The 13408-nt window shown below is 40.3% G+C and overlaps 2 protein-coding genes across 7 annotated transcripts; one reads left to right on the plus strand and one right to left on the minus strand.

Moving 5' to 3' along the window:
- The first annotated feature begins 382 nt into the window (after positions 1-382).
- On the plus strand, positions 383-9295 carry pdk4 (pyruvate dehydrogenase kinase, isozyme 4). Of its 3 annotated transcripts, XM_027012092.3 has the most exons (11): positions 394-882; positions 1339-1480; positions 4284-4355; positions 4463-4647; positions 4973-5062; positions 5451-5525; positions 6238-6314; positions 6482-6580; positions 6740-6850; positions 7029-7142; positions 7717-9295. In XM_027012092.3, exons 1-11 carry the CDS (start codon positions 765-767, stop codon positions 7858-7860), a joined length of 1227 nt encoding a protein of 408 aa, XP_026867893.1. In that variant the 5' UTR covers positions 394-764; the 3' UTR covers positions 7861-9295. The 3 variants fall into 3 exon arrangements, with proteins under 3 accessions (XP_081557684.1, XP_081557677.1, XP_026867893.1); XM_081701551.1 differs by lacking the exons at positions 6238-6314; positions 6482-6580; positions 6740-6850 and having other exon boundaries at positions 384-882; XM_081701558.1 differs by lacking the exons at positions 6238-6314; positions 6482-6580; positions 6740-6850; positions 7029-7142; positions 7717-9295 and adding an exon at positions 5962-6227 and having other exon boundaries at positions 383-882.
- Positions 9296-9332: 37 nt separating this feature from the next.
- asb4 (ankyrin repeat and SOCS box containing 4) lies at positions 9333-13324 on the minus strand. Of its 4 annotated transcripts, none has more exons than XM_081701541.1 (5): positions 12304-13324; positions 11687-11986; positions 11047-11441; positions 10678-10763; positions 9333-10339 (listed from the first exon to the last, which is right to left on the minus strand). In XM_081701541.1, exons 1-5 carry the CDS (start codon positions 12482-12484, stop codon positions 10267-10269), a joined length of 1035 nt encoding a protein of 344 aa, XP_081557667.1. In that variant the 5' UTR covers positions 12485-13324; the 3' UTR covers positions 9333-10266. The 4 variants fall into 4 exon arrangements, with proteins under 4 accessions (XP_081557667.1, XP_026867891.2, XP_026867892.2 ...); XM_027012090.3 differs by having other exon boundaries at positions 10650-10763; XM_027012091.3 differs by having other exon boundaries at positions 10951-11441.
- Positions 13325-13408: the final 84 nt, after the last annotated feature.

The following is a 13408-nucleotide window of genomic DNA, read 5'->3' on the forward strand; positions in this document are numbered from 1 at the left end:
TGGTTTCTACACGTGTCAGTGGCAATCTGCCAAAATTGGACCTGTGGTCCGCTTCTGGCCATTGACAAGCATTTCTAGAGAATGGCTAACACAAATTTCTCATGGCAATAACTGGACACTTACAATTATAATGTGTTTCTAATAAGGTGGCGTTACTATAAAGTCTTGCCTTTACGCATCAGAACAATGTTAGATGTCTCATTAATGTAAATTGTTTTTATGTCCTAGGCTCTGACCTTTGCTCTAATTTAGGAGTGCGCATGTGCCAAGTAAAAAGTGACTTTTTCACATAAACAGTATTACAGAAGCACCAGGTCACGGTCATGTTCAAACCATAAACTAGTCTATGGTTCAGCCTTTGAACAACACGTGATAAACAGGCATTAAGCCATATCTTCGCTTTTGCACGTTAGAAGCAAGGATATATAACAGCAGACTCCTCCCTCGGCTTGTCAACTGAAGGCAATGTCAAACTGAACAAAAACATTTCGGCAACTCCACTTCAGTTAGGAGTCACTGAGGTCAATGGTGTTAGAAATGCATAGCCTTTTGGAAAAGATTGTGGAACGTTTTCTCGATGGCCCAACTTACATTAATTTTTATGACTAAGAAACTAGATCGCTAGCTAGAATTCTCTTTTTTAGTCTCTTCCACTTTACTGTTGTAAGTGGCTATCCTAGTGTGCTAATCATAGGTTTGCCTTTGTCAGACTAAGCTGTTGACAAAAAGGACACCAGTCATTCGGATTTGGATTTGAAATAAAAATGAAGTTCGCTCATATTTTGCTGAAGGACACATCGAAGTTAAACATACCGAAACAAGTGGATAGGTTTTCTAAGTTCTCTCCTTCACCGCTTTCGATGAAGCAGTTCATAGATTTTGGTAAGTAGCTATTTTTATACGGACAAAAACCTTAGCTAGCTAACGTTAGCTAACTAACTGTCCGCACGCCCGCCGTGCGCGTGGCTGAAAGTATTCTAATGTCAATTGTGTTCGAGTAATTGAGCGCGTGTTAAAGAGTGCAAGCTTGTAAACAGTTGCGCATGTGGTTTTTGCCACTCATAAGAAAGCAAACCAAAGTTATGTATTGTAAAGTTATGCTTCGAGTTGTTGAGAAAAACCTTTCTGGGATTCTAACCTTTCGATCTAACTATGAAACAGACCGTTTACAAACGTAAACACAATAACTGTTCCTAGTTTTTGTCTTCTGAGTAGTGGGGGTGTAGTGTTTTATTAATGCCTACATTGTGCACGTATCCACACGATTGGAATGGGGGAAGGAGGCATACAGCTGTATAGCATGATGCTTGCATTTTTTGTCATTTTTATGCTTACCAGGATCTGCCAATGCCTGTGAGAAAACCGCCTTTAAGTTTCTCCGTCAGGAGCTTCCCGTTAGGCTGGCAAACATAATGAAAGAGATCGACTTCCTCCCTGACAAGCTCATCAGTACCCCGTCTGTGCAGCTGCTGCACAGCTGGTGAGCTCCGCTGTTTCTGTGCTTCTGTAGATGTGCGGCGTGGCCCTCACGTGTACCTCCACGTCTGTGCTGTAGCTGTAAAGATTTTGAACTCGGAACGCTGTAGATATGATGAGTCCCAGACTGTTAAAGACTGTTCGTTTATCATACTGTAAAGACTTCACTAAATCTAAGACATGTGGTGTACCTAAGGCCATATGCCTACAACATCAAATGAAGACCGTAAATGATTTATGTGGTCATATAAGCACAAAAAAGTCCTTTTCCATAATTTTGATTAAAACGTTTACCATATACTAGTATTTTGTAAAAACTGGATGAGCTGAGATAGGATTAAGAAAATATGAAATGCTGTCTTCCCTTGGTGTTGTATAGAGTACATCCTTAATAGGCTTACTCTCTAAATCTGTGCTTGTCACCCACCTAACAAAGCTGCTAATGACAAGTCTGATTCAATGTGTGGTTTTAAGTTTTAGCTAATGTGTTAGCACTTGGATCAGGGTCATTGTCAGATAGTTCCAGCATGACGGTGTAGTGTAAATTTTAATAACCTAAACACAGTTTTATAATAAAAAACTAAATAATCTAGCTAAACTATGTAAGCAGTTTTGCAAGTTTAGCTGGCTGAGGATAGACTGGAATTCATTGAAATTATGTGCACAGATTACACTGATGAAGTAAATATGCAAGGATTCATAAAACAATGAAATAAAATTAAATGAAAATATGTGAGCAGACAGCATTTTTAAAATCAAGTGGTGATCATTAAGCTTTTCCAAATATAGATTTGCCAACATTAAAATGTTTGTACGACCCCATTTATGGACTGTGTTTTTCTTTTTTCTTGTATAAATGTTGTTTGAGGCTCTATTGTATTCTTGATCTTGCATTGCTTCTTTAATCTCTGGCAAAAGAAACTTTAAACCTAGGTTTATAGTTGGGTGAGCACTGTGTTTACACAACACTGAGAGGGATTAGATAAGGATTTTCTGTGCTGTATTTTAAAGTTATTGCATCTGGAAGTGTTTGTATGATTGTGTGTATATATAAATTGTAGACACTGTTCAGTACAGTTATTTTACAGGCTTCACTGAGCACTGGGGTATAAGGTACATTTTTCCATCCATGTAACTGCATACCTGTCACGGTACGGCCCCTCTCCCCCCAAACGTCTCCGGGCATGTGTGTGTTTGTCAATGTGGCCACGCCCTCCTTGTGTCTCACACCTGCTCCTTATTGTGTTGTTATCATATGTATAAAGGTCTGTCGTTTACATGTTTGTATTGTCGGTTTTTGCCTCTGTTAGTGTGCGTGTCTGAATGTCAAATAAACTTATGTTGGTGTTCCACACTACTCGTCCCCGCATCCGCCTTAAAGCCTCCGTGTTACAATACCAAATTAATGTCTGTAGCACCACTTTAAATATGGCGACCTCTAAAGTGTCAAACTATCAGCAGTTTTTGTTCAAATATGGTAATTGTGAGGCATGCAGCCATGGCTCTCTAGAATCATTGCCGATTTAGCCATTGATTTGATGATGTAAGCTGTTACATATTGCGTGGGGTTTGGAAGATGAGATCATGCGACATTGGAGGTTGGCTATTTATTACATTATTATTATCATTATTATAATTACTATCTTTTTCATAATTGCGGAGTTCAGTTATTCTGCCCAGAAATAAAGCACAACTTGCACAGTTTTTAGGGTTTTATCAACAAATGATCAGGTTTTGTAGAATATGTTATGTACGTTTTTCTGAATATTCTGGGCCAATGTTAGAAATAAAAACAGTCATTTAATTCAAAGATTGAATGACTCATATGTACCAGTACATGTTTGTGGTTTGTGGCTTGATCCAACTGGAAAATTAAAAATAATTAAAAAGCTCTGAAGGAACAGCACTTGGAACAGAACAGACAGGGTGATTTCTACAAAAACGGGTCATGGCTCTTGTTTTATACTCAGCTTATTTAGCTTGGTTTAACCTTTGAACACACTGAAAATCAGTGCTCAACAAAAATAGCATTTCAGCCATGTACCCTCTGAAATCAAAGTTAAACCTCTGATTTAGCACAGTGCTGACATGGCTGTGTTACATCTAGGCTGTTTTGGACTGATGGACAATTTTTGTTGTTACGTTTTCAGTGCTTTCTTATTGACTAATTGAAATGCTTTGTTTATGAGAAATTATTCATTTTTGGAATCCTTAAGTGTTATGTGTATGCAAGTGGGATTGCAATGTAACATTTCTAAAGTCACAATTCAATTCAATTCACGTTTACTTGTGTTAGCAAGTGTGCTTACATGCTTGTGTTAGCAAGAGAACCAGACGTTTTGTTCGGCTGGCAGGAGAACATGGAGCATTCATAAGAAACATTTCAATAATGAGCAGGAAGTAACAGTAACATGTTACTTTGGCCTGAGTACAGTGGAAGTCATGACTTCATACCTTGTTTGCTGTGGTTGAATTTTGTGTATTCTTACAAAGCATGCTTCATGCAAGTGATGCACATAACATGGCTTTAGCCTAACCACAATAAGGCTGTTTACTGCCAGCCAGGTTGCAGTCATGAAACAGACAACAGAGAGAACTCACATCATCAACTCACTGTTAAGTTACATTTACTGTCCCAACTCTGATATGCTGAAGTTAAAAAGTATGATGGCAATAAAGCACAATGACTGTTCCAGTGTTTTAAGTATTGTCTTGGTTGGCACTCCATGGTTCATCTTCCTTCACATTGTCATCTCTTCACTGAGCTTCATTGCACTCTCACCAACCAGATTTTCCTTTTAAACCAGGTATGCACAGAGTCTGATAGAGATTGTGGACTTCCTGGAAAAAGACCCTGATGATAAGAAGGTTTTGAGAAAGTGAGTTTAAGATGCATGTTAAGTGGTGTTAACAGAACTCTGCCTGTGCAAATCTGCTTGCATGGCTCTGATTCTGGCTTGCACTAACCGACTCCATCTACACTCAGCTTCACAGAGACCCTGATCAATGTGAGGAACAGACATAATAATGTGGTACCCACCATGGCTCAGGGGGTACTAGAGTACAAGGAGGCCTTTGGTGTGGACCCAGTCACCAATCAAAATGTCCAGTACTTCCTGGACCGTTTCTACACAAGTCGCATCTCCACTCGCATGCTCATGAACCAGCACAGTGAGTAGAGACAAGCTTTGCCCCTCCATGTTGCCATGCTGCTTTGGAACAGATGTATAATTTGGTCTCTTACTGTAAGCCAAAGTAGTCTTTCTTCTTGCTGTGTATGAACAATCCAGATGTTAATAAATATTTGAGAGCTTTTAAGTCCTTTTTATATCTTTGATTCTTGGCACTTGCACTCAGTTCACTTTCTATGAATTCCAGCAGGCATGCATGCCCCAAATCACCTATTGTTATTTGTTTTTCACTGGTTAACATGGAATGAGTCAATATTTGCAGTTTTGTCAGTAGCACATGCTAATAAAACAATGTTTACCTTTAGCACTGATCTTCAGTGGGAGCACAAACCCGGCCCATCCAAAGCACATCGGCAGCATTGACCCAAACTGCGATGTAGTCGAGGTCGTGAAAGGTAATGAAATCACCTAGGTGACAAGAAAAAAGTAATGTGAGTTCAAGATATAAACTGAGGTAAAGTCATAAATCTGAGGCACCATTTTTTTGTCTGTTATAGAACATAGTTCACACTTTTGCACTGAACATCAGATACACTTCAGAGGCTACAAATTCCAGTGTCTGTTAATGAATCTATTATAGTAAATATTTATTTATTTGTGTGGCACACTAAAAAGGTTTATGGGTGCTTTACATGTTGAAAGTGAAGTATAAAATAAAAGGAGGAAAAAAAGTAGTAGATTTTCTGATTAGATCTTCTTGTATGTATAATATGGGTGTGAATAAATATTATTTCTGCGTCCAAACACTAAATCAGCCACACATTCTTTCTTCTGTCCATGTAGATGCTTTTGAGAGCTCCAAGATGCTCTGTGACCAGTATTATCTGACATCTCCAGAAGTGACGATACAAGTGAACTGTAAGCAAGCCCTTCCTTTGCGTCCAGTATTTGAGTTTGTCTGTATTTGTGTTGGCTTTGCGTGATTTCTGCCCTGTCAGCATGGACTGATCTTTGATACCTTGTGTAGAGCTTGAAAAGGCATGTTGAACTTCTGCTAGTCTGTGGATGTGTGATGGGGTGTGGGAAGGGGTGATCTCTGGAAAAAGTTTCAGCCTCATAAAGAGAATTCTATACAATTTTCTCTAAAAATGGTTGACTTTATAGAAGTGTTAACCATAGATAGCATGGTTCTTTAATTTTGGAAAAAGACTGCACTACTCTATGTCTTTCCACAAATCCCTTGTTCATCATTATGATGGCGCCGAGAAACTTAGTAATAGAACCATAATGTCTGGACCATATTTATATAGAGCTGAATTGAATCCAACACCTTTCTTTGTACACAATTGGGTAGACCTGAAGCCCTGGTACAGTTTTGCCTCGTGACTCAGTTAGGAAAGGGGCATGACAAGCCTGTTAAAGCAGGGTGGAGCTGAGGACTGACCAGCAGGTAGTTAGATCGATTTCTAATACCTAACACATTAGACATAAAACATGCCATATAGTCAAGTGCAGAGGTGCACTAATCTGCCATCGGTGCACAGCGGCCTAAAATAAATCATGATTTCAGGTGTACTTAAGTACATTTTTAATGACTTTTTGCTATATTCTGCTTTCTATTGTGTTGCAGCTAAAGGAACCAATGATCCTATTAGTATTGTCTATGTGCCTTCTCATCTTTACCACATGCTTTTTGAGCTCTTCAAGGTACAGTGAGTTTGAGCATATACAGAGCATCTGTACTGTACTTATATGGCAGCAGACATTTAGATAGGTTCTGAGATCATTCATCTTATGTCTGCAGTGTACTGTGTTATACAGTGTTTTCTTTTTTCCACACCACTGGCTTTATATATTTGCTATCTGCTCTGCAGAACGCAATGAGAGCAACTGTAGAAACCCATGAGAACAGCACACATCTTCCGCCAATCAAAGTTAGAGTTGCTCTGGGAAGTGAAGACCTGACCATAAAGGTATACCTACATGGAACTGGGCCTGAATCTCCTAGTTTTGCTGAAGAATGAGAATGTCCTGGATAAAGAGGGGATTTAGCATGGTTCTAACTCGGGATAGCAAGATTTCGAGAGTTTAACGATCCGTTGGTACAGGCCTGACTCTGCTAATTATTCTAGATGTCGGATAGAGGAGGTGGTGTGCCATTAAGGAAAATCGAGCGCCTCTTCAGTTACATGTACTCCACAGCACCAAGCCCAATGACTGACACTGCTCGCAATGCACCTCTGGTGAGAGGGGCCACCTTTATTTCATTCAAATGTGGTACAATACATAACTGGAGAATAAAGTATTTAGATTTTTTTCTGCCACATAGGGATTTAGTGTAAACTTGATTTCAACAGAACTCAGCAAGGTTGTAAATGATCAGAATTAAGTAACACTGGGTGTGAATCTGTGTTTCTGCAGGCTGGCTTCGGTTATGGGCTTCCCATCTCTCGCCTGTACGCCAGGTACTTCCAGGGAGACCTCCATCTCTATTCTATGGAGGGTTATGGTACATCAGCTGTCATATATTTGAAGGTAAACACATTTTCTCTATGTGCTCTATATTTGAATTTTATTATCTATAGAAAGTTGTCTTTAACAAAAGTAGTAACCTAAGATGTCTATTTTCTGCATATATCAACTCTCCATTTTTGTAGTTTCCCATGTGTTTCCTGAGAATTTTGCAATAACTAACTCAAAATGTAGAATATAAACACCTTAATGTTTTATACTAGTGAGTCCCTAATGTAGAAAATAAACACTAAATAAACATTCTGTGACTCCTGGCTGCCTGCCTGCCTGCCAGCCTTCTGTTCTGTTCCATCACAGGGGGGTTGAGCCACATAGAAGGCTACACCCCCCAACTCAAGTTCTGCCTCATGCACTCAGCTGAAGGCATGGGCTGCATGTGCAAACATGTGGCTTTAAGCAAAACCAGCACTGTTCTGCATTGACTCAGACAGTGTTGCAAAATCCATTTTGACTCCATTTGCCATTGTCTAGTTCTTTGGGAAGGTGTAATGACCTGTGTGTGCATGGCTTTCCTGTACACTCTTGTCTTATATTTGCTCTCTTGCTTTTGGTTATCCTCATTTCGCATGGCTTCCAGGCTTTATCCTCTGAATCTGTGGAGAGACTACCAGTTTTCAACAAGTCAGCCCTCAGGCATTACCAAACAAGCACAGAGGCAGACGACTGGTGCATCCCCAGCAGTGAACCCAAGAAACTAGGAAAGTATGATTACAGTGTGTGAGGTGAGAGCCAGGCCATGGCAGACAGAATAGAAATAGAAGATGGACATTTATATCTTCATTGCTGTAACTCTCACACTACGCCTTACTGCCATACTATTTGTTTTAAAAATAATAAATTAATTATTGATTGTATGCAGAGATGTCCATGCATGCCACTTACTTCAGAAATGTGTAGTTTTACATTCTGTTGTCTGACTCCATTTTTCAAGGCTTTATATATATGGGACATGTGCTTATAAAATGTACTGTACAATAAGGTACTGATGCAAGACACAGAATATGAACAGTATGACCAGCATACTGAAACAAACAAAAAGGCTTTTGTGTATTTTTCCACTAGCTGTCTGCTTAACATAATCATGTCAGAATGTAAACAAATGGGCATTGTTTTATATTACCCAAAATGAACTTTTTTTTAAACATAGAATATGAGGGCCAGTCTAATATAATTATATCTTTAATTAGTGTTGCATGTGTCCAAGGCAGCTCTGATTCTGATTGATTGTGTCAAACTTTAGTGAATCCACACTTTGCGATATATGGTCATTGTGTCCAAGTTACAAATTTCAAGTGTTTTGTTTGAACAATGCAGTGACTGAACAACTTGCTGTAAGTTCATCATTTACAAACAGCATTTCATCTGCACAGGCTTGAAGCTGGTGCAGAACTATGGAACAGTTGCTTTGCTTCCATTTAAAGCTATTTTTGTCATTTTTTAAGTTATAAATGTTAACACAGTAACACTGAAGTGCCAACATTATATTCTGTTTCATATTATTCTAAGGGTGAACAACATTTATTTTTATTTTTAATCACATGTTCTCAGGATGATGAACACACACCATATTTTTCTGTTTGTGAATTCCAAGAGTGCTGTGTATGATTTATTTGAAATAACCCACAAGGTTCTCTGAAGAATGCTGCTCAAAGGGCTGCGGTAGTGTAGCATTTTCATGGGATTTGCAAGGGCAATGCTTGCTTCTTCAAGCACAATTCATTCAATTCTGTAACTAGTTTAGAAGAGAGTGGGAATCACTTTCCTTCATACTTTGTAACTACGTGCCACTGCCAAGCTGTTCCAGTTTTACTAATGTGCCATTGCGTTTCTGCTTTTTACAGAGATCAAACTAGCAGTCAGATTCAGATATAAATTTTCTTTTGAACATTACATGTATTATAACCTTGGACTGTTGGAATGATCAGTCCTTCCATTCATACCTCAGTATGTGTTTGTAGTCATGGCAACATGACACTTATCACATAAGGCAGGAACCATTATGCTGTTGTAGCAAAGAGTTTATAGGATCACTTCCTATTTATCTCTTCACCTCACTGTGTATAATGCATTGCTTTCTGCTTTCTTGAAGTGGCTGGTTGTGTTTCCACACAACTGATTGTGATTCTATTAAAACATAAAATAAATAAGGAAAATAGTTTTGTGGTTTTGTTACATTATTTGTGTATATTGACCAGAGCTATAATAAACATGTAAGTTACTTATACCCCAAATATCTACCCCCAAATAATTATTTCTTATAAACCAAACTTTTGAAGGCTAGCACGCAGATTTGGCACCAAGACCATCTCTAACTGTATATACCCCCTGAAACAAACAACAAAAATACATGAAAAGAATGTTCATATGTTGCATGAAAGATTCTTGGTACTCTTGCTAAAAACATAGCAATGCACTGTGCATGCATTGCAGGCCCTTCCAGGGTGGAGTGTTCTCTCCAAATGTTTCTCTGTGTCACCCTTCCAATCATCCTTCCCTTACATGCCTGTGTTCCAGAAGAGAGTGGCTGGTTCTGGCATAGGGCCAGTGCAGCCACATGGAATGCAGGAACAAGCTGTTCTGCTTTTCCATCAGCCATCAGGAGCACACTGACAGAGTGTGACACCAGACCTCCTTTAGAAAGTGTATGGTTCTATTTTGGGGCCTGACCTTTCTCTTACTAACACATTATTCACTTTTTCAGTGCCACTGCTAACAATGGCCATCTCATCTCATGCACTGCCTTGTGCATTACAACATGGTTTTGTTTGTTTGATGAATGTATTTCCTTGAAAGAAGAAATTCATACATGAACCTAACAGTAATATTTCCAGTATCTTAGAAAAAGTAAACATAACCATTTCAATATCATTTTAAATATGGGTCAGCACAAAAAACTGGAAACATCCTTTTTCCTCTGAAGAAATACAATAATGTAAACAGAGCCTGAGTTTTGCAGCCGGGGTATTTGCATTTGCAGAGGCAGCACAATTTGATTTTTCAGAGCGCAGTCTCTAGTATATGATCCCTACAGGCTCCAACAGCAGGTATCTTTTAATCGCCAGCGGCAGTGATAGCTGCTGGATGGCTGATTCACAGTGGCCATGCACTGCTATCCGGATGGCACACCTCACCAGGTGCTGCAGGGTACGTGGACTGTTGGTGCAAACAGCAAACAAGGAGTCGTAGAACTCGCTGTGACGCTTGATGAGGAAAGAAAATACAAGGCCTGTTTAGTTTAGATGACCTGGGAGACGTACAGTACATGTAGATAAAATGGTAATACTGAAAGTCAAGGTACTTGTACAAGCTGTTGCATTATAACATTTATTATTTACATTATTTCATCTGTTATAGGCTGTTGTGGTTCTGTGTATCATCTGAAAATATAACATTGTGGCAGGCACATTTTCTAGTAGTTAGTATAATATCACACACTTACTAAGGACTAAATAAAATGGGATACTACACTGTTTTAACATCAGAACACATAAAAACTATGCAATATCTTACATTGTATGTTGCATCAGGAATAGCTGACCTCCATTTGTTGGTTTTCATGAGACGTTCATAGGAATTCCCCATCACTTCCACTGCCTTGGGATAGTCATAGCAATTCTGCAACACCTATTTAACAGCAAAAGCACACGGTTTACTTAATATGTTTTAGAACAAACTTAGACTGGCTCCTTTACTAAGCCAAATGTATATAACATCATAATGATATTAGTGAGCCAGTCATATAAGCAGTGAGCAGTCCCTGTTATGAGCTGTTAAGAGGTAAATTAGTAAATAAGTCAAAACCTTTCTATACCCTGTGGAACTGTTTCGGGTAGGCCTTGGCTGCTCCATAGTTCAGCAGCAGCTGGAAGCAGCGCTCAGGTATAGCGAACGGCCGAACCTGCATCACCTTCAGCACATACTGCAGGGCAGCGCAGCCATTCATGTCCATGATGTTGGGCTTGGCACCTGCCTCCAGCAGCATCTGCATCAGCACATGGTCGCAGTTCCAGGAGGCTTTGTGCAAGGCCGTCTTCCCGTCCTCCTCCTGGAGGTTGGGGTCGGCACCGTAGTCCAGCAGCATGCGGCTTACCAAGTGGTGGTTGGCACTGTACGTCTGCTCGCGTGAATCCATGGCCCAGAATGCGGCGGTGATCAGTGGTGTCTCCATGTGGCTGTTGGCTGCATCCACATCGGCACCGTGGGCGGTGTACAGTGCCACGAGCTCGGAGATGCCGAACCGTGCGGCTGTGTGCAGTGGAGTATCCTCTTCAGTGTTCTGGCTGGGCATGTTTACCTCGGCTCCTGAATCAAGAGGTCTGCAGGTCAGCAGGGCTCAATTAACACTGAGGCAAACATGTTTTAACATGACAGGTTTATGACTGTGTGTGTGTATATATATATATATATATATATATATATATATATATATATGCTGCACGTCATGTAGTGTAACTAAAGTGCAGTGGTTCTCCAAAAATGACCATGGTTCTGTGGTATGCTCCTAGAGCGGTTTTGGATGTGACAGTATAGCCATGCATTTTGCACACCTTTCAGTATGAGCTGCTTGGCACAGGCCACGGACTCCGGCGTGATGCAATAGTGCAGTGGGGAGTGTCCGCTCAGCGACACACTGTTGACTTTTGCCCCCCAGTTCAGCAGCAGATTCACGCAGTCCGCGTGAGAGACCTCACAGGCCACGTGCAGTGGAGTCTTGCCGTTGGGCTTTCTGTTCAGCGCCGCCCCTTTCTGAAGAAGCACCAGGGCACTCTCTACAGCGTTGTACATCATGCACACATGAATGCCCATCGCCCAAGACGACTCCAACTTGTAGCCTGGTAACCAGTAACCTAGAATCAAACGCGGGAAATAACGAGATCTTGTAAAACACAAGGAAAGCTTACTTCGCTGTTTTGTCACAGCGTATGGACGTCAACAGTTTCTCCTCATAATGATATCAATGTCTGGATTTCACGAAGCAACAAAGGAAAAATCTATTAATAGAAATCCGAGTTGGGTCAAAGTGAGGACGCAAAGTTAAACTAACGAGAGCCAGTGTCTCGAGAACAGTGTGGCGCCACACCGTGGTAGGTTCATCCACTTCGCTCTGAAACGTGCATACTCTTACAATGTCTTTCACAGTTCATTGTTGTTTACCGGATGTTACCTTGCTTATATGAGGCCAGAACCATGCTGCGGTCCTCCACATCAAACACCGTATCTATGTCAATGTTGGTGGTACGGAGAAGTTTTTCCACCTCGGCTGCGTCGTTACGTTGCAGTGCTTCTAAGAATTTCGCCTTCAGGAGTTTCACAGCTTCCGCGCGAGATAAATGGCGCTCCTCCATAGTCTAAAACACAACTGCTAACATAGAGAAGTGGAAGTATAATTAATCTACAGACAACGAGTCTCGTGAAAACAACGCCTTGTCAGTGTCTTTGATCTCTTTTCCCGGTGTGTTTCCCGGTGACTGAAAACAAGGGGATGTGAAACACTAACTCTTTAGATTTAAATTAGGCCAGCTATTAATAGACTGACAGGGAAAAGTCAGCATGAAGCTAGGCATTGCAATGATACGACCACGTAGTCAAAGCCCTCATAGAATTTGACATATAACTCATAGCCAAGAAAAAAATTATCCGGTTGTTCCAAGGGTATGCTATAGAGCACAGAATTAAGAAACAGCTAAGCCACTGGGGTCAGTGGTGCAATCAATGTACCAGGCACTGACTAGAAACTATACTTATTAATTTAGAAATTATTTTAGAATCCAGAGGACTTAACATTTGCTGTAATGCTAAAAGAAGGGCTTAACAGAAAACTAGTCTATTTTGCTTCTTTCCTGTGGTCATCGAGCCATTACATCATGATGAACTATTATATAGCCATAACATTAAAACCACCTTCCTAAAAAACACCTCAAGACCTCTAAAGGTGTCCTGCGGTATTTGTCACCAAGACATTAACAGCAGATCCTGTAAATTGCGAGAGTGGGTCTCCATGGCTCGAACGTATATTTCCAGCACGTATAATATGACGTATAATATTTTAAACTCTTTGTGTTGTTTCTCAAACCATTCCTGAAAAATGTTTGTAGTATTTCAGGATGCATTGTCCTGCTGGAAGAAGCCACTTTCATAAGGGAATACTATTGCCATGAAGGGGTGTACTTGGTCTGCAACAATGTTTAGGTAGGTGTAAAAATATGAATGCCACATGAATGCCAGAATCCGGGGTTTCCTGGCAGAACATTGCCTAGAGCATTACAATG

This window comes from Electrophorus electricus, chromosome 2, assembly GCF_041902795.1.
Source record: "Electrophorus electricus isolate QZ-2024a chromosome 2, ASM4190279v1, whole genome shotgun sequence".
NCBI lineage: Eukaryota > Metazoa > Chordata > Actinopteri > Gymnotiformes > Gymnotidae > Electrophorus > Electrophorus electricus.

Excerpts from the sequence above, each read along its gene's own strand:
- asb4 (XM_027012089.3), bottom strand. The coding sequence starts at position 12,484 with ATGGAGGAGCGCCATTTATCTCGCGCGGAAGCTGTGAAACTCCTGAAG. Across the intron at positions 10,764-10,950 it reads ACCCGAAACAGTTCCACAGG|GTGTTGCAGAATTGCTATGA; the intron begins GTATAGAAAGGT and ends GCTGTTAAATAG. Across the intron at positions 10,340-10,649 it reads TTCCTGATGCAACATACAAT|CGTCACAGCGAGTTCTACGA; the intron begins GTAAGATATTGC and ends TTCCTCATCAAG.
- pdk4 (XM_027012092.3), top strand. The coding sequence starts at position 765 with ATGAAGTTCGCTCATATTTTGCTGAAGGACACATCGAAGTTAAACATA. Across the intron at positions 883-1,338 it reads GAAGCAGTTCATAGATTTTG|GATCTGCCAATGCCTGTGAG; the intron begins GTAAGTAGCTAT and ends TATGCTTACCAG. Across the intron at positions 7,143-7,716 it reads CAGCTGTCATATATTTGAAG|GCTTTATCCTCTGAATCTGT; the intron begins GTAAACACATTT and ends CATGGCTTCCAG.